Source organism: Dromiciops gliroides, chromosome 1 (assembly GCF_019393635.1).
Source record: "Dromiciops gliroides isolate mDroGli1 chromosome 1, mDroGli1.pri, whole genome shotgun sequence".
NCBI lineage: Eukaryota > Metazoa > Chordata > Mammalia > Microbiotheria > Microbiotheriidae > Dromiciops > Dromiciops gliroides.
Genome location: NC_057861.1, coordinates 621795772 through 621815419, shown reverse-complemented (window position 1 = coordinate 621815419; position 19648 = coordinate 621795772). Strand labels below are relative to the sequence as shown.

Below are 19648 nucleotides of genomic sequence, written 5' to 3'. Positions count from 1 at the left end.
CACCCCATTCTACATTTCCTATCCTTTATCTATGCATTCAGGCCCAATCTTTACTGAAGTAGTCACATATCTTTAACTGGTTATTAGACATTTTAAATACATATCCAAAACAGTCCTCATTATCCTTCACCTAACCATTTCTCCCCTATCACTAGTAAGACACCACTACTATCCTTCTAGTTTCTCAGATTTGCAACCTTAATGTCAACCATCCTTGGCCACTCACTCATTCATCTCATGTCTCCAATCTGTTGCCAAATCTTTTCGTTTCTGCCTTTATAACATCTCTCATAGAGGTCTTCTTGTCACCTATGCCAGAACCTTACTTTAGGCCCTCATCACTGTCACCTAGACCACTGCCATAGTCTTTTAACTAGTCTGCCTCATCTCTCCCCAGTCCAATCAATCCTCCTCTCAGCTGCCGAGGTGATTTTTCATAAAGTGCAAGATGAATCATGTCAGACTCCACCTCTACCCCACTCAATTAGCCTTGATGACTCCGGGATAAGAGATAAAATCTTCTGTTTGGCATTTAAAGCTCTTCTTAACCTGGCCCTTTCCCACACCTTACTTTGCTATATTTATGCTGCAGTGCAGCCACCCTGACCTTCATGAACTTACTCAAACACAACACTATCTGTACCTTACACCTGGAGTGCACCGCCCCCTCACTTCTACCTCTTAAGTTAAGTTGCAGTAGTTTTTCTTTAAAATGGAAGTTCTACTAATGCATTGTTGGTGGAGTTGTGAACTGATCCAACCATTCCGGAGAGCAATTTGCAGCTGTGCCCAAAGGGCTATAAAACTATGCATACCCTTTGACCCTGCAATACCACTACTAGGTCTATATCCCAAAGAGATAATAAAAAAGAGGAAAGGACTCACAAGTACAAAAATATTTATAGCTGCTCTTTTTGTGGTGGCAAACATTCAATTAAAATCTGTACTACTGCAGGGAGCTCTTCCTAGTCCATCCAATTGCCAATGCCTTTCCCTTTTAGATTAAGTTCATCTACTGTATATACCTTGCATGGTCCTAGTTATTTACATGTTAAACTGAGCTCCTTGAAAACAGAGACTGTCTTTAGCCTTTCTTTGTACAGTGTACAGCACATAGTAGGTGCTTAATAAATGTTTATTGAACTCTTCAAGGACAAGAACTAGTGCGGGTTTTTTTTTAACCTTTCTTTGCATTTCACTAGCTTAGAACAATTCCTGGTATATAGTAAGTGCCTGACTGACTTAATGGCTCAAAAGTATTCAGATGGGGCAGCTAAATGACACAGTGGATAAATCACTGGGTCTGGATTCAGAAGGACCTGAGTTCAACTCTGGCCTCAAACACTTGACACTTACTAGCTGTGTGACCCTGGGCAAGTCACTTAACCCTCATTGCCCTTTGCAAAAAAAAAAAAAAGTATTTGAGTGAACCTTTGCATAAGAAAAACCAAGTAGCTAAAGTATGTCTACTGTTCAGTTTATGACATACTGCTAAATGACCCTATAGAGTTTGTGTGTGTGTATGTGTGCATATATAATGTGTGTATATATGTATATGTGTATATACATACACACATATGTGTATATATTTTAATATATATATGTATGTATGTATGTATGTATCTGTATATGACAGAGAATACAACTGGACAAGTTGTGTCCAGAATAAAAACAGGAGAAGGAGAATAAACAGGACTGTCTTAACTTTTAATGACCTCAAACTTCTCTCAGAAACAAAGGTCTATCTTTTTCATACCAAATATCCTGCAGGTTTCTTTCTTCTTTTCCTCCTTCCTTTTGTATGGCCATAAGTTATGAAACATAATAGTCTCTGAAGAATAAAATATTAGTATTACAGAGAAATGAAGATATGATGGGTATGAACAAAATGCAACTTATAACAAAGAAGAAACTACATAGAAGGACCAGAGAAAAGGATATCATAAGGGAAATGTATGATTTTTAAAAGTTGGTTTAGGGGCAGCTAGGTGGTGCAGTGGATAAAGCACTGGCCCTGGATTCAGGAGGACCTGAGTTCAAATCCAGCCTCAGACACTTGACATTTACTGGCTGTGTGACGCTGGGCAAGTCACTTAACCCTCATTGCCCCACAAAAAGAAGAAAAAAAATATTCAAAAGTTGGTTTGGTCACATGGAAACATTGGAGAATAATAGTTGGATAGTCTGAATCCACTGGTATCCTTGAGATGTCAGGACAAAGTGGGGATTTCCCCCTCCCCCACAGCACTTTGAGTGGATTTCTAGTGGTGAATATATGATAGAATATGGACAAAAATGACACAGGAGGGGTAGACATAGATGGTTTTCAATTTACATCATTGTAGACCCAAATAGATAAGAGTGCAGATCCATTTGCATATAGGTAAGATGCAATGTATATGACACTGTTCAGCAAGTGCCTAGTCAACTGAATTTGAGTTTCCATCATATTTTTTCTAACTTATAAATGTTGTCTTGAGCTATTCCAACTTTTTCAGCCTCTAGTGCTCTCTCCTAACCTAACCTGGCTTTATTTGTACATTTATACTTTTTTGTTTTGTTTTTTTTGCAGGGCAAGGGGGGTTAAGTGACTTGCCCAGGGTCACACAGCTAGTAAGTGTCAAGTGTCTGAAGCCAGATTTGAACTCAGGTACTCCTGAATCCAGGGCCAGTGCTTTATCCACTGCGCCACCCAGCTGCCCTGTACATTTATACTTAAAGCAAACTGTCCATGATGGAACAATACAATTCTAGAGTTGGAAAGCACTTCAGAGACCATCTAGTCCATTGCATAGAAACACTCATTTTCTCAGAATGCTTGAGGAATAAGCTTGTTCTGCTTGAGGAAAGATGGGGTTTGGTGCCATGGAACTCATGTTCTAATATGAGTCTTACCAGTAATCAACTATATGACTACACAAGTCACAACCTCCTTGAGCCCTAATTTCTATCTGTACAATAGAGATAATTTCCTTTACCTCTTTATCTCAGAGTACTTGTAAAGGCAAATTGAACAATGGCCATGAAAATTCTTTGAAAAATTAAAGACCCTATACAAAGAGAAGATATGAATTTTGTTAATTTGGTTACCTAGCACATTAGATGGATTACTAAATTTAAAAGATTAGGATACTTGGGGCAGCTGGGTGGTGCAGTGGATAGAGCACTGGCCCTGGAGTCAGGAGGACCTGAGTTCAAATCCGGCATCAGACACTTGACACTTACTAGCTGTGTGACCCTGGGCAAGTCACTTAACCCCAATTGCCTCACCACAAAAAAAAAAAAATTAGGATACCCAAAAAAATGTAGTTAAAATCCAAATTACATAAACTCAGGTTAATCTTTTTCTTTAATTCAGAATGCATTTAAGCACCTTTCAATAAATTCTGTGGGCATGAGCCACTGCAGACATTTATTTTCTTCTTCTCTGCATCTCCCCCCTTAATCTTAGTTTTATTTATATCTTTTGTTTTTTGCAATCACCTCCTTTTTTGGAAAAAAAAATTGCCCTTTATTCCTTGTAATAAATTGAAAAAGAAAAAAACACACACCAAGATTCAGTAAAACAAACAACCAACATTTCAACTATGTCTAACAGTACATCTGACGTTCCACACACTCACAGTCCCCCAAATCTGCAAAGGGGGAAAGTGTATTTTCTCAATTCTTTTTCCAAATCAAACTTCAGGGGGGTGGGGGGAATGGGCCCATGTATTTTCATTGCTCAGAACTACAGATGTAGAAGGTTGGGCTGAAATTGAACTGATCCTCTTGCCATTCTCTAAAATTGTTTCTCTGATTCTCTGTTTATCAATTACCTTGACAGGACTCCTTCATACAACCAATCAATGAAAATTATAGGGTTAAACCAAACCAACAAATCTAATCTACAATGAGATGCTTTGAAATTTGTTTGGCTTCTGCATAAACAAGGTAATATCTAAATCTAGTCTCTAAATGTTCTTTAGATGATGCAGGCTTTGCATAAGTTTGTTTTATTTTATTTTATTTTAATGCATAACAGCCTACTTGTATGTAATTTCCATTGTGGGATAGCCTAAATTACCTTTCCAGCTGGTTAAAAAATTGTTACATGGGGCAGAAATTGGAAGATCATACTGAGAGAAAAGATAATTAAATAACCAGTTGTTAATATTGGGGAGATCTAGGATTTTTTTTCCCTTCCTATTTCTTCAGTTGAAGATTAGGTCAAAGTTTTGTTTTCTGAAGGACAGGACTGATGATGAAATGAAAACTTGGGTAAGACTTACCCAACTGGTATGGTATATGAATGTAATGGAATACTATTGTGCTGTAAGAAATGAGGAGCAGACAGATTTCAGAGAAACCTGGAAGGACTTACATGAACTGATGCTGAGTGAGATGAGCAGAACCAGGAGAACATTGTGCGCATTATCAACAACATTGTGTGTTGATCAACTGTGATAGACGACTCCTCTCAGCAATACAATGGTCCAAGATAGTTCCAAAGGACTCATGATGGAAAATGTTCTCCAAATCCAGAAAAAAAAAGATCTGTGGCATCTAGATGTAGATTGAACCATACTATTTCTTTTTCTTTTTTGAGGTTTTCCCCTTTTGCTCTAATTCTTCTTTCACAGCATGACTAATGTAGAAATATGTTTAATGTGACTGTACATATATAACCTATATCAGATTAGTTGCTGTCTTGGGGAGGGGGGAGGAAGAAAAATTTGGAACTAGAAATCTTATAAAAATAAATGTTGAAAACTATCTCTACATATAACTAGAAAATAATAAAATACTTTTAAGATAAAAAAAGACTTAAAAAATAGACTTACCCAACTGGGAAAACTTAGATTTCATCTGAAAAAGAGAGTCTAGTAAAGAAATTCTAGTCTAGGTGAATTCCAGCCCAGGTGAATTCCAGCCCATTGTGTTCTAGTTAGACATGTTTGAGTGGAGGTGGACCCCCTTTGTCTAGATCAAAGCTTCTTAAACTGTGGGTTGTGTAACTGAATGTGGGAGTTGCAAAAATATGGCAACAGTAAAAGGTTATGTATACCTATTTTATTATACCTATATACTACAGGGTTGTGTAAAAATTTCTGGGGGCATAAAGGGGATTGTGAGGGAAATAATTTAAGAAGTTCTGGTCTAGAATGAGCTAGGCAGGGGTGGTCTAGGCAGAGATGTCCCTTTGTCCAAGACAGAGATATCAGAGTCCTGGTAATCGAAACCCTCATTAGAACAAACCCTTCTTATTATTCATTCTTAGTTGTTAACCAGAGTTGATTGCCACCTTTTAGGAACAACCACTCTTGAAAAAGTATAAAAGAGTCAAGAGGCCTCCAGGAGGGGTCTTTGGTTTATGAGAGAAGGCCAAATGACTGTTCTTTTATTATTTGCTAGCCATAATTAATAAAATGATTACTCAGAAATTATGTCTTCTGAACTTTTTCTACATTACTATACTTATTTCTTCCTACAAACCCTCTCTTCCAAAGAAAGGTAGACTAATATGACAGTCTGGGTTCTGTGTAACATGTAACTAGATAGCATATGAATTTAGTTTGTATTAACAAAGACTTTTTTTGGTTCCTATATATTCCTCTACATAGCTTTGAAATACAGTTTACATTTCCTAGGAACATAGTCCTCTCCTTGCTAAGAACAGGTAGTCATTTTTTTAAAAGTACCTAATTTTTTCAAAGGTAACAGGTATCACAAGACTCAAGCAGTAGATGGTAGCTTCTGCCCCTCAAAGAGGGACATCAGTATTCTTCCTTTCTTCTTGGGTGCTAAAGTAGTTTGTCCCCTCAGCTCTTGCTAGAATATCAGTCTGGAGATACATCATTTCACAGCTTTTATACACCATCTCCCTCCAAGGGGCCTGTGTAGCCCTTATTTTCTCACTACTCCAACTGGAGAGTGCTCATGTGTGTGCTCGCTCATGCACACGCACATATGCACACAAAATGTTTTCCTGCGTGTACTCAAAGGATCTGTTGTCTTTCAGCATCCCCTAGGGATAGATCTGAGACCAATACATGGCTAGTAATTATGCCACTCTCCTGCACAAAAACTTTTCTTCATTCCTTTTAGGGTAAAAAACAAACTTGACTTTGCTTTTAAGGCTCACCAGTCTGGTCCCAACCTACCTACCTAGCATGCTACGTTCTAACTGAACTCAATGTGCCAGCAGCTGCTTTGTACATCCCCACAGGACATTCTTATTTATATTCCCTTTCCCATGTTTGCCCCTCAGAACTTTTACTTTCTCTGTGAAGCTTTACCACCCTAGTTATCAGTGTTCCCTCAGTAACCATATGTGTGCATACTGTATTCTTCCCAATGAATCCTAATGGAACCTTGAGAGCAGGGATTATTTAATCTTGGCTCTTGCATCCCAAGTGCCCCAGCACTTCGCAGGTAGTTTTTTGCATTTTTTGAGGTCCTTTCTCAGCCTCAGCATGGTGTAATGGATGTGAGCTAAAAGGCTATGAGCAAGTCATTTCACCCTTTTGAGACTTTGCTTACCTGTAAAATAGCGATTTAAAAACTAAAAGAGGGGGCAGCTAGGTGGCGCAGTGGATGGAGCACCGGCCCTAGATTCAGGAGGACCTGAGTTCAAATCCGACCTCACTTAACACTTACTAGCTGTGTGACCCTGGGCAAGTCACTTAACCCCCAATTGCCTCTCACACACACAAAAACAAAACCTCAATGAAAAACCAAAACCTAAGGGTTATTGTAAAGAAAGCACTTTTAAATGCTTTAGTATATGTGAGTTACCAACATCCAAATAGTTTGTGAAGTTTCAACTGTCTTTCCATGGAACATCATTGCTGGATTCTGAAGGTGCCATCTAACAGATGATTTGATATGCCTCTCATTAGCATGTATATATTTTCAGTGCCCTCCCCCAACTCCCCGTCCACTTTCCCACTGAAACCATGGAGTTTTCTTCCCTTTAACATTCCATTTTCCTAAAAGAAAAAAACACCCCACTTTATTGTGGTACAAATTTTCTGATTTTTAAGCTTCAAGTTTCTCAGGCTTTCCCAGTAACTAGCATATGAAGCCCATGGTCTTGTGTATAGGAAGGGTTAATGGAGAGAATGCACATTCAAAGATTCAGGTCTAAGTCTCATTTTGAATATTCTTACTAAATTATGTGGCCATGGGTTGGTCACAACCTTGGAGACTGTTTCCTCATTTGCAAAAGAGGGGTTAATAGTATCTGTGCCATTTACCATACACTTGCGCTAAAGTCAAGTGTTTTGGAAACATAAGTATTATAGAAATAAACTATTACAATCACCATCCTCCACAATTACCCTTAGGTTCACCTATGCAACTTGGCAAATCCTGTTTTTGTTAAGTTCAGGTTGAGAAAAATACTTTTCATTTTATTTCAGTCCAAATTGGAGAGAATTCTCTGTGAATATTTAAGGATTATGGGGTTTTTGTTTTGCTTAAAAATCAGCTTTCTGTGTATGTCTTTTTGACATCCTCCTACACCCCTATCAGTGCTTTGGTTTGAGGCCCTCATTATACACTATGCTAGGGATCTTCTTAGAACCTCTTGGACAGCAGTTCTTAGCCTGGAATCTATGAACCCTCTGCCGCAGTCCCCACTAATTTGATCATTGTATTTCAATATAATTGACTTCCTTAATACTATACAATTTTATGTATTTAAGATCACCATTCTGAGAAGGGGTGCATACATTTCACTAGAGTGCCAAAGGGACTCATCATACAAAAAATGTCAGGGCAGCTAGGTGGCGCAGTGGATGGAGCACCGGCCCTGGAGTCAGGAGTACCTGAGTTCAAATCCGGCCTCAGACACTTAACACTTACTAGCTGTGTGACCCTGGGCAAGTCACTTAACCCCAATTGCCTCACTAAAAAAAAAAAAATGTCAAGAAGCCTTGCTGTAGGGCATCCTCATTTCCTTATGCTCACATTGGAGAGCCTTATTTGGCCTTCTGCAAAGCTCTTATGCCTTGGATCCTAAATCACAGTCATTTTTATCCTCAGAGTAAGGAAAGACCCTTAGAAGTCATTTAGTCAATTTCCCTGCACCAAAGCATCTCTTTACCCAAGAGTCAAGCCTCAAGTTAGGGGCAAATTAAATACACTAAGGCACCCCGCTATTCAGATTATCATAAAGCAAATAGACTGTTTTTAAAAGACTGGATTTCCAAGTTAGGTATTCATTTGCAATACATTTCAAAAGAAGCCAATTCCATGGCTTTCTAATAGTGCACACAATGCAATTAAAGTTCTTCTAAAGCTTTACCTTGAGCACTTTTCTGCAGCAAATTTTAAGCCTATTTATTCTTCACTGTTTATTTTAGCACCATAATGTAAGTTTCTTCCCCACCAAGAACCACACCACCAAAAAGTTGCCCTGGCTGGAGAATCTGGCATTGCATATGCTTCTTGCCAGCAGAGATTATTTAACTGCTAGAAGTTGACCAGAAGCTCTCTTCTATTTTTCTGCTTCCAAGCTTCTAACATTTTAAAATTTGGGACTGGGGAGGAAAGAAGGGAGCTCCCTTACCTTTAACTATGAAACAAGGTAACCTTGTCTTCTGGCTCAATTGCTACTTTGGACTTTTGGCAGAGATTATCGGCCTAAGGGATGTGTACTTTAAAAAGTCTATGTATGTGTATGTATATGTGTGTATATATACTGCATTTCAATATAATTGATTTTCTTTAAGCCCATGCAATTTATTTTGTGCATTTAAAAACATTATTATGAGAAGGGGTCCACAGAATTCACTAGACTGCTATATGGATTCACAACAAAAAAATTTAAGAACTCCTTTAAGGGAGTAATGGAGAGACATGAGAAAGGAACAAAAAAGACACAATAGAAAAACCCAGAAAAGCGAGACATGCCCAGCAATAGGGATAACCAAAGGACCTTAGATGGTAGCGTTCTATATGAAGGGAGGTCCACTTTAGTCCTACTCTCCACTTCACGGATGAAGAAACAGAAGTTTAGGTAATTAATCTATTTAATGTTATAGCTTGCCAATGGTAGAACTAGAACTAGATATAGATGTATTGACTTCCATCTTACAGAGTGTTCCAAAAGTCTTAGGTAGTGTCAAACTTTAGTAAATTAAGGTTGCAATTAAGACTTCTGGGATATCCATAATAATTGTAGTTAAACTTCTATAGGTTTAAAAACATACCCGTATTTGTTATCTGTACAAATTGGAAAAACTGAATTGTGCCCTTCTCCTAAAAAGGCTCTCAATGCTAACACATTTAGACTTCAAACCCAAACTGTTTGACCGTACAGAGCTGTAACCTACCCTTGAATTTGGTCAATAAATAACTAAAGTAGCATCACATCTTAAATGGCTACATTTCTTTTTCTATTAAAATTCTGCCTTCCTCTTGTTAAAATTCCGTTACAAAGAATTACCTGTTTATATCAGGTAAATAAAAGATAAATTCACACAAGAATGTCATGTAAAAAGGTATCTTTTTAAAATTATTAAAATGCTTGACATTCAGCAATTTTAAGAAAATATTTCTTTAAAAATTTAGCAATACCTTCTTAAGTCCAATCCTATTACTCTCCCATAATTGCTAAGAAAGGGACTAGACAAAACATGTTTTTGTACTAGTTATGGAAAAAATTTGCTAAGAGAAATATTAAACTACTTGAAATTGTCTGGGGAGGTCAAGGAACTTTTTCCTTGAAACCCCAGTTTTCCCCTGAGATCAAGGAGGACTCTCCTTGAGCTCAACCAAGGACAGACACACCCCAAAGATCGATAAGCAGCACCGAATAGAACTGAGCAAGGACCACCACCCGGCATTTCAGTCCTCCTGTTAGGCATGGCTGCACCAGGAGAGGACAAAGAAACCACCCACCAGCAGATTGCTCGGACCCACCAGGATGGCGTTAACGCCCATCATCAGATTGCCCACGACCCATCATCAAACTACCCCAACCCACCACTAGACGACTTCCAACCCATCACCCAATAAGGGACATTTTATCCACGCCATCTCAGCCCTATAAAAGGGAGCTACCCAAGCTAGTTGTCCTCCCGGCCAGTTTCTCTTGTACCCCAATAAACCTGTTCTTGTATTCCTAAACAGGACTTGTGTGAGAGTGTAATTCCTTACAGAGGAATCCTAAGGACCCACGTGCTTTCTCCCCATATCAAAACTAAATATTTTAAGGGCATCATTTGCACAAAATAATTTTGTAAATCCTTATCTATACATGAACAGAATTCACTAGTAAGCTTTATAAGCAATAGCATATTTAAAGAGCTGTAAGTTTCCTAAAAATTCTAAAATCTAGATGCCTTCATTTCTTCATGGTTTATCATCTTGCCTCTACAAATAACATGTAAATATTCTTTTGCATATTTCATACATACCTGGGGTCTTGATCCAAACTGAGTGAATGTTGTTTGCTTTAAATACTGCTGTTTGTTTCTATTTACTAAATTAAAATGTTTTCAATGGATTCTCTCTGGTTCCAGAAGTAGCATTAAGTGTTTCCCATTGAACCTCCTCAGATACCACACTGACTGTTCACCTTAATAACTGATTTTGAGATGAAATGCATTTTTTGTAATATAACAAAAAAGGGCAAGCTTTAGCTCGAGTCATGTTACAATTTCTTTTGCAGACAAGTGTTTCTTTAACTTAGTAGTAGGTCTTAGATTTTAGTAGTAATGTAAGCTCCTCCAACTAATGCTTCTCGGGCAAAGTCTTCATCCTACAGTCAATTTCAAAAATTCTAAACTACTTATAACTTAAAAACCCCATAGCCACCAAAAAAACAAAACACCCCACCAATATGTACACTGGAGAAACTCAACTGAGTTCCTTCAATTTTTTTGACTTAACGGCTAAACTAATTCTAAAGGTCACTAGCCAATTGGAACCATCCTTGAATCCAAGCAGTTTTACCAGCTTTTATTATAAACACCAGCACATTTCAAGTTTCCTCTTTTTGATCACAAATATAGGACTTTCCCCCTCCCCTCCCCTCCCCTCCCCCCCCTTTTAAGTATACAGCATGAGACACAGCATTGGGGCTTTCCATCTTTCTTACAGCAATTTCCTTCTGACAAGCTCAGGGTTAGTGTCCACTGACCACACCCTCAGCCCCATCTTTTGACATCTTGATTGCTTAAGACAGTTGCATGGGATGAGGAATCCAAAGATGTTGAAGTTGGTACAAAGAGTTTCAAATTGCAGAAAAACCTTTTAACAGAAATGCTCTTCATTTAACAGGTTAGAAAGACTAAACAAGGTGGGAGTATGCCATATTCACAGTATGGGGCCAATAGCTCTCCAGTTTCACAAATCACCAGCTACAATTATCTCTGTTGTTTTAACATACTGTCCGATACTGTCCCACTAGTAAAAAGGTAATACTGGCAGGGGCTAATATATGTAAAAATTAAGCAAGCTAAGCACTGCTAATAAGCATTGTTTATTATATCAGTGGGGACGTGGGGTGGGGGGGGGGTGTCCTGCACTCTTATCTGATGCAAGTCTAGTTCAACTAATCTACATTATTAAAACTCAAATCATGGAACACTGTGCAAAAGTGGATTGCAAGGTTTAAGCTACTGGGAAAGCTTCCTCAGATTTAGATTCTGAAACAAAGCATTTTGAAAATATCTCCAGAAACAAGAGGGCCAAAAGGAGTATATTTGGGCCATGATTTTTATTCCACAGAAAACCCACTTGATCTAGAATTCCCATTTCATTTAGGGACTGGGGATACTAGGAGAAACAGAATTCAAGTCATTAGCAACCTACGGTGCAGCAGACTAAACAAGATTAGTCTAACTTGAAATCTCTCCATTGGTGATCCTTCTCTGAAGTGTATGCAATTTTTACAGTAATCATGGAATTAAAATGATCAACCCACTCATTATAAGCATCTGAAAACTGGACCTAAGGGGGATCAGCAGGGCCACTTGGATGAGTGGATGAGTATAGGGTGTTCCCACAGTATTGGGATGGCCATACTTAATCACATCATTGGCTTGGGGCCAGTTATAGATTTATTGGTAGGAACAAAGGTGAACTTCCATTAGCAAATTCCCTGACTAGAGAACTTTACTCCTTTGGCTCAGTTCCTAACAGATACTGAAGACTTCCACAAGAATATAGGATTTAGCCTGGGCCAGATAAGCAAGAGCCAACTACAACAATGGATCAGGGTAAGCTCTGGAGGTAGAAGAATCTGTAATTACCACTTTTAATGCAGGTAGTACTATTTTAAGCCAAATGGTCAGGTAGAACAGTTGGGAATCAAGGACAACACCTAAAGTAAACCTCCCTCTGGCTTTCTGGTTGCTCATGAAACCAGGCCTGGATTTTCTATTCAGGACCAATGACTGCCACCCATACTAAGTAACTGGACATGGGCTCTTCATCCAGTATTTCATAAAGGCTAAAAAAGGAGGTAGGATGGGTTAAAAAAGAAAGGAAGGAAGGAAGAAAAAAGAAAATAAGTTTCATCCAAGGCCCTTTTAAAGAATGGCTATTCATCTATTATATAACTTATGAATACCTGTAAGCATTAACTGTATGGGATATAGACTGACCTTGCTTCACTCATTCCCAAGGAAATACTCTAAAAAGGCTGCTCTTCACCGGACATGTTACCTAAATATGTCATAAATCATGCCACCACTACCAATGCCCCAGGCTGCTTCTATGAGTGAATAACCAGAATCATGTCTTACAAAGAACAGAATCCAAAAAAATATATAAATAAATAAAAACCTTAAACATTCTTACATGGATCTTAAAGAACAGAATACATGTTAAAAACTTCAGTAATTTATATCAATTTTAAGCAGTACTTTATATACAATGGGAAAAAAAGACATGCATAGTCCAAATACAATGTTGAAAACAGCATTTTCATAACAAAAAACCCCAAACACTAAGTGTTAATACCATGTACATGAATTCAAGAAGGACCACCCTTTTTGTCTGTTGCACACAGTTTATTTAACAATATGATATAATAAGTAAGAAATGAGTTGGTATTTTACCATTCTATACAGTGATTGAATCTTCTTGGATTTTCTTATTTATAGTAATTATAGAGCTTGCATGATTTACACTAGAATTGCTTTTCCTCATTTCAAGTTTCACATAGAAGAAAGAAAAGAATGTTTCTTCTCTATTAAAATCAGCACGGTCTAAGAGTGATCATCCCTATTTTATCGTCTAAAACCAGTTTTATCAGAGAAACAAAGCAACAATTTCTACATCTGCAAGACAAGGATTTTGGCATAAGCCAGTATGTATAAGAGTGTGTGTGTGTGTGTGTGTGTGTGTGTGTGTGTGTGTGTGTGTGTGCACGCAAGAGTCAATTCCTATCTTCCAGGGGTAATACTTGGAACGCCCGCAGAGTTCACTATAGAAAAAAAATCTTCCCGGAACATACCAGAAAGTTACCGGGACACATTATAAGCTTGCATTATTTCAGGAATCAGTTTCTGAATATTATTTTTTTCTTCTCACTTTTAAACACAAATGTCTTGAAAATACAAATAAAAAATATGAATATAATGAACTTGTTTTCCCCATTTAAAAAAAAGACATGAGTCACTATCAATGATGAAAAAAGAATCCAAACAAAACCACCCCTCCCACAACCCCCACCCCAAAAAACAAAACCAAAAAAAAAACCAAAAAAAAACAAAAAAACCCCAAACAAAAACAAAACCCAAAAACAAAAAAAACAAAAACAAAAAAACCAAAAAGAGACCAGATATTTAATCAACTGGTATAACAAAAAAATATATTCTTTGTATTGTTTCTTTAAACAGCAATTCGTCCTTCCATGGCTTGGAAGTAGCAGTTCCATCTAGGATCAAAAACAACCTAGATGTCTGGGTTTTCAGTACAAAATGTCCAAGAACATGAAAAGGAAAAAAAAAAAAAAGGTGATGCTCCCATAATGCTACAAACCCTCCACAAATTTTTCTAGTGTGTCTCCTGTGGTATCACCAACCAGGGATAATTCATTGGACAACGCACTCCTGTTTGGGGTGTTTAGTTGCGGAAGCATTGCACTCTGTTCTGGGTTACCCAAATGTCCCTGATCCATGGAGCTAGCCATGGTAACTGCAAGTCCTGGGTGGGGGGAACCAGTCTGGGGTGAGACGTGATGTGGTGAAGGCTGGGGTTGTATCCTTGGTGATGGGCTGGAATGTGGTGGCTGGGACTGGGGACGTGGAGACTGGACAGGGGCTGGAGACCGCACCTGGTTACTGAGGGAGGTGGCTATCTGTTGGCCAGGGAGATGAGATGCCTGTGGTTGTCCTGAGAGCATATGCTGCTGTGGGCTCATAGGATTAGGCTGGCCTGGGGACCCTATCTGCTGCTTCATTTGCTGTTGTTGCAGAATCCGCTGCTGCAGTGCTTGCTGAATATTGGAGGTGCCATCTGCCCCCAGGCCAGGCTGGCCCATTTGGCTCAGTTGTCCCATTTGAGCCATCTGGCCCATGGAGCCGCCCTGTATGGATAAATGTTGTTGCATTCTTTGTTGCTGCATGGCTTGGGGATAACCCCCAGGTCCTTGAGGCTGCTGGAACTGGCTATGCCCTGCCATTGCACCAGCCATCCCAGCACCTCCTTGTTGTTGCTGTTGCTGCTGTTGCTGCTGCTGCAGCAACTGCCTCCTAATCATTTCTCTGTACTGTGGATTCATACTTGCCATGCTGGGATTGTGCCCTGTGTTCATGATGTTGATCGCCTGTCCCTGGGGATTCATGCCTCCCATTCCTTGCTGCTGAGGGGGGACATTAGGCCTCTGAACTCCTGCTTGCATTGCACTCATGTTTGGTAGAGCAGGCTGTGTATGCATGATGGGCTGCTGCATTCCAGTCTGCTGCTGGATGCTGGTTTGGGGCTGCATTCCAGGCTGGTTAGCCACATATTTAGCTGTTCGCTGCTTTATGAAAGCTGCCATAAGTTGAGGATTTGCTTTGAGGATATTCAGCACTTGTTGCTGTTGCTGTGGTGAACTGGGGGACTTCAGTGTCCGTAACAAATCCTGCAAGGCATTGGGTGGGATACTCCGTGGGGGCTGCACTCCCGGCATCCGTGGCCCAGCAACCGCCTGCTGTGCTGGCATGGGCATGACAGGTCTCTGCATTCCTGCCATCGGCTGCTGCTGGGGAATTGGAGCTGGCTGCCACTGGCCCGGCTGCATGTTAGACATTACTGGCCCAGTCACTGGATTTGGTCGGGGTACATTCATGCCCACTTGAGGCATCTGATTCACTGGCCCCACAGCTTGATTCACCATGCCTGTACGGCCTGGAGGCAGGCCATTGTTGATGCTGTTGACTCTATACAGATGTTGCTGTTGCTGAGCTTCTCGCTCAATCTGCCGAGCTGCTTCCACAGCAGCTGGAGGTGGTTGGGCAGGAGGAGGTGGTGCTGCCACCTGGTTGGTAGGTTTTCCAGTGGAGACTGTAGTTGGGGGTTGTGTTCTGGCCACATTGGGGAAGCCAGCTGGTGACATGCTTACAGGTGAAGGCTGAGGCTGGGGGGGAGGCTGAGGCGTCTGGGGGGTGCTTGGCTGCTGTGTAGGGGTACCAGGTGTTGCTGAGGTAGGAGAAGGCAAACTTTGCTGAGGCACATTGCGGGTGTTCATGGTGGCCATTCGTCGACGCATGAGTTGAGCCTGCTGCAGACGATGCTGAATCTGCTGCTGTCGGAGCTTATGTTTGATGTTGAGACAGAATGGCACTGGGCATTTGTTCTCTTGGCAGTGTTTGGCATGGTAGCAACAAAGGGCAATGAGCTGTTTGCACACTGGGCAGCCTCCATTGGTCTTGCGCTTGCAGCCCTTTGTATGCTGGACAACCCGTTTCATCTTCTGACAAGATGGCAAGGAGCAGTTTGCATTTCGACACTGGCAAGCATGGACCAAGGACTGGATACAACGTTGGATGCTCAGACGCCGTGATTCCTGGGGGCTCTTAGACTGCTGTTCTCCTTGGCTATTGCTTTCATCATCCAAGCCCAAGCCCCATTTAACCATTTTATGGTCATGACTCTTAGTGTTGTAGCAGTTAATGCAGAGGTCATAATCCTTGAAATAAAGAAAAAGACAACAAAAAAAATCAGCCTCATAATATGGTATAACACATCAGAAAAGAAAATAAATTATATCATTACTATTGATAAATATGACAAATTTATTCTTTATCTTCTTCCCCACACCCCCCTCCAAAATATGATTGTCCCACAATAGTCTTATAATTATGAGTCAAAGATTTTTACTATCTTTTGGTTATTCTAACTTTAACTGAAGTGGTTCAACACTTCAAGCAAGGCAGGTAAGTTTAAATTTAGGAGCAACACATGTTACATGTTAGCATTACCTCATCACCTTCATCCAGGGGTCATTAAACAGCTTGGGGATCTTCAGAAGGACATAATCAATTCATCACTACAAACCTATCTCCACACACTCTAGCTCTGTCCCATTATTTTGGTGGTAGCCTATGAGTTCATCTAAGTTCACCTCTTACATTTTACATTAGGCTGCTATTTGTAAAAGAACTCTACTTTTTGCTTTTTCTCTCTCAGCTGGCTAGAACTCAACCAAATCATAGGCAATCTGGAAATAAGGACAGGCATGTGGCATATAAAGGATGAACCTATACTGCAAGAATTTGTCTCAGTCAAACACCCAGTTACACTGGAGTAAGTATTAGAATGTCAGATTTATGACCTTTGAGGGCCATGTGAGAATGAAGAATTTGGTGCAAAACCTAAAAGATGTCAGAGATTACATGTGACCTCACTTCCTACTTCAGTCTAATGTTTACTACACAATACTGATTTCATACTTTTACAATTATTCACTCTTCCCAGTCCAACTCATTCCTGCTCTCCTTGAACAAAGTACATTCCCAGGATTCATTTTTTCCCTAAGGAAATGATCTGGAAATGTGGTTAAGGTGGGCAGAAGGGACTATCAGGTTAAAAAAAAAACCCAAAACTGAGAATTACTATTTTACTATTACATTACTTCTCCCCCAAATTGTAATTACTCTAAGTTAAAAACATAGAAACTCAAATCATGTGAAAAAGCATTAAAGTTATAGAAAACTGACAAAAGTAAAAAAGGCATTAGTGACTATTTCAATCTGCCTAGAGACTGACCCTTGCTATTAAACTCTGAGAATGAAATGAGGGCGATGAGAATAAGAAGCCCAACAGGCTCCTGGCCAGACCTACTACTATTTTAAAGAGCCCATAGTGAGCTAAGGTAAAATTTGGTTAGGTGATGTTATAAATAAGGTAGTTAGCTCCCTCAAATCATCAGAAAGAGATGGGGACCAGAAGAGTGAAGCTTTTCTCTGCTAGCTTCTAACTAATTGTCTTGAATGGTGTGTCTATATGCCAATTTCACCAACTATAGTAAGTATGATGTAACTGGAAAAAATGACATTCTTTTAGGAAAGTTATTATCACTCCTCAAAATTGGAAAGGGCCAAGAACTTCTTAATTGAAAAATGGACTTTTGGGGGCAGCTAGGTGGCACAGTGGGTAGAGCACCGGCCCTGGATTCAGGAGTACCTGAGTTCAAATCTGGCCTCAGACACTTAACACTTACTAGCTGTGTGACTCTGGGCAAGTCACTTAACCCCAATTGCCTCACAAAAAAAAAAGAAAAAGAAAAATGGACTTTTGTATTTTCTATGTTATATGACAGAAACTATACTAACACAAAACAACAGTTCTATCAAAATTCTTCTCCTCCTTGATGAATCTAGGTTGTGTCTATATTCAAAATCTTCCTTGTAATAGCATTTCTAAGGAACTCTGCCTGACAAATTTAAAATAAACTTTATGAGATGTTTTTAGAGAAGATAACTCTGGTACACTGATCTGAACAAAAATTCAGTGACCTAATTATACAGGTGACTATTGCCAAAAGCAAATTATGTTCTATTCAGAAAGGAAGAAGCAAGGAACCAAAATGGCAGCCCATTGAGTAAAGAACCACTGTGGAGATGAGAGGAAAAAAAGTCCAATACTTACCTCACAGACTGTACAATGCCACCTGGTTTCTACATGGTGTTTACACTCATTGCAAGTGTAGACAAAACGATCTTGCCCTTGAGTGTGTAGCTCGACCAACATACACAATGTTGACCACTTGGATCGACGTAACGAGGAGAACTCCCAATGCTTGTCTCTGGCTAGGGTAAGGAAGGCATCACGCCCATCCATTAGATCACAGCTGAGTAATGGATCAGGGTCCACAATAGGATGCAGAGTGTTTATTACAGGCCCAGCATGAAGATGAATCACAAAGAAGACCTACAGTTAAATAAGAATAGTAATGTGAGTTAAACACCAGCATTAAATAAGACATGAGAGTGAAAGGAATGAAGACCAGAAATGAGACAAAGCTTTAATCAATACCATGCTACAGGGAAAATTATTTAAATATTCTGTATGCTGGTTTCTTTATTTGAAAAGAAGGCATTACTAGAGAACAGGACCAATCTAACATTCGTTTTTATAGGTGACTAAAGGCAGATCAAGTTTTCATTTGACTTTAGTTAAGTTTTGGAAGAAATTGTTTTATCCATGATACACTGCACTGCTGTTTGGTGACATTTGTCCAGGGTAAATGGATACTTTCAATTTGTAAGGCTTGTGTGAGGGTTTAAGTTAGCATGCTACCTCTCTGTAACACATTTTCATCACATGACCAAGGAACAAAAGGCAAGTTTCAGAATCTTAGTAGAGAAGAAAGCCTTGCAACATTTCTGTGCTTGCTATGCTGCTAGCCAGGCTTAGGTGGTTCTCTTGGTTGCTAGTAACACATAGATAGCTGGGATCTCCAGGGTCTGGTTGGAGGCAGACAATCAGGAGGTTGACATTCTTTTCAAAACTGAGCTTGCGAGGCAGCTAGATGGCGCAGTGGATAGAGCACCGGCCCTGGAGTCAGCAGTACCTGAGTTCAAATCCGGGCTCAGTACCTGAGTTCAAATCCCGGCTCAGACACTTAACACTTACTAGCTGTGTGACCCTGGGCAAGTCATTTAACCCCAATTGCCTCACTAAAAAACAAACAAACAAAAAAACCCCAAAAACTGAGCTTGCAACTTTACCTCTTTGTGTTTCTCCATGGTGGCATAGAGCTTCTGAGACAAATCATTGGACACATTCGGCATGCTGGGCTTCTTCTTGTTGGCTCTGCTGATGCTACTTTTATTCTTGTTGGTTTTCTTGTTGTTCTTTTTCTTGGCATTCTTGCTGTCACCCTGGCTACCCTAGGATGATATTGCAAAGTGGTTAAACCAGCCCCTGCCCATGGCCTGCACAGAACTAGGCACTCTAAGGTACTATGCACACATAAAGCCTCCTCCATTCTGGTGGCTGAATTCAGCCATTATGATGACAATGGATGTAAAATTGGCAGGAAAACAAAAACTTGGTATTTAAATTTTTGAACAGAGCAGTAAAATACTAAGTGGCAAAGTGCTTCATTTTTTTTTCTCAAAACATAATGGCTATTAGGAATTTTCCCAACTAAACTTTGGAATGGACAATTATATTGTTTTAATAGTTTATCCCTAGACTATCCACCATAGTAATAGTT

General features: G+C 39.7%; 1 protein-coding gene across 3 annotated transcripts in view; it reads right to left on the bottom strand.

Moving 5' to 3' along the window:
- Positions 1-11039: 11039 nt before the first annotated feature.
- Positions 11040-19648, bottom strand: part of LOC122743444 (CREB binding protein) — a 170181-nt gene continuing 161572 nt past the window's right edge. For all 3 annotated transcript variants that reach the window (XM_043988398.1, XM_043988406.1, XM_043988414.1), the window contains 3 exons: positions 19158-19319; positions 18076-18357; positions 11040-16114 (listed from right to left, as the gene is read on the bottom strand). In XM_043988398.1, the coding sequence (XP_043844333.1) occupies positions 13973-16114; positions 18076-18357; positions 19158-19319 (2586 nt within the window). In that variant the 3' untranslated portion in view covers positions 11040-13972. The remainder of the gene's footprint in view (positions 16115-18075; positions 18358-19157; positions 19320-19648) is intronic.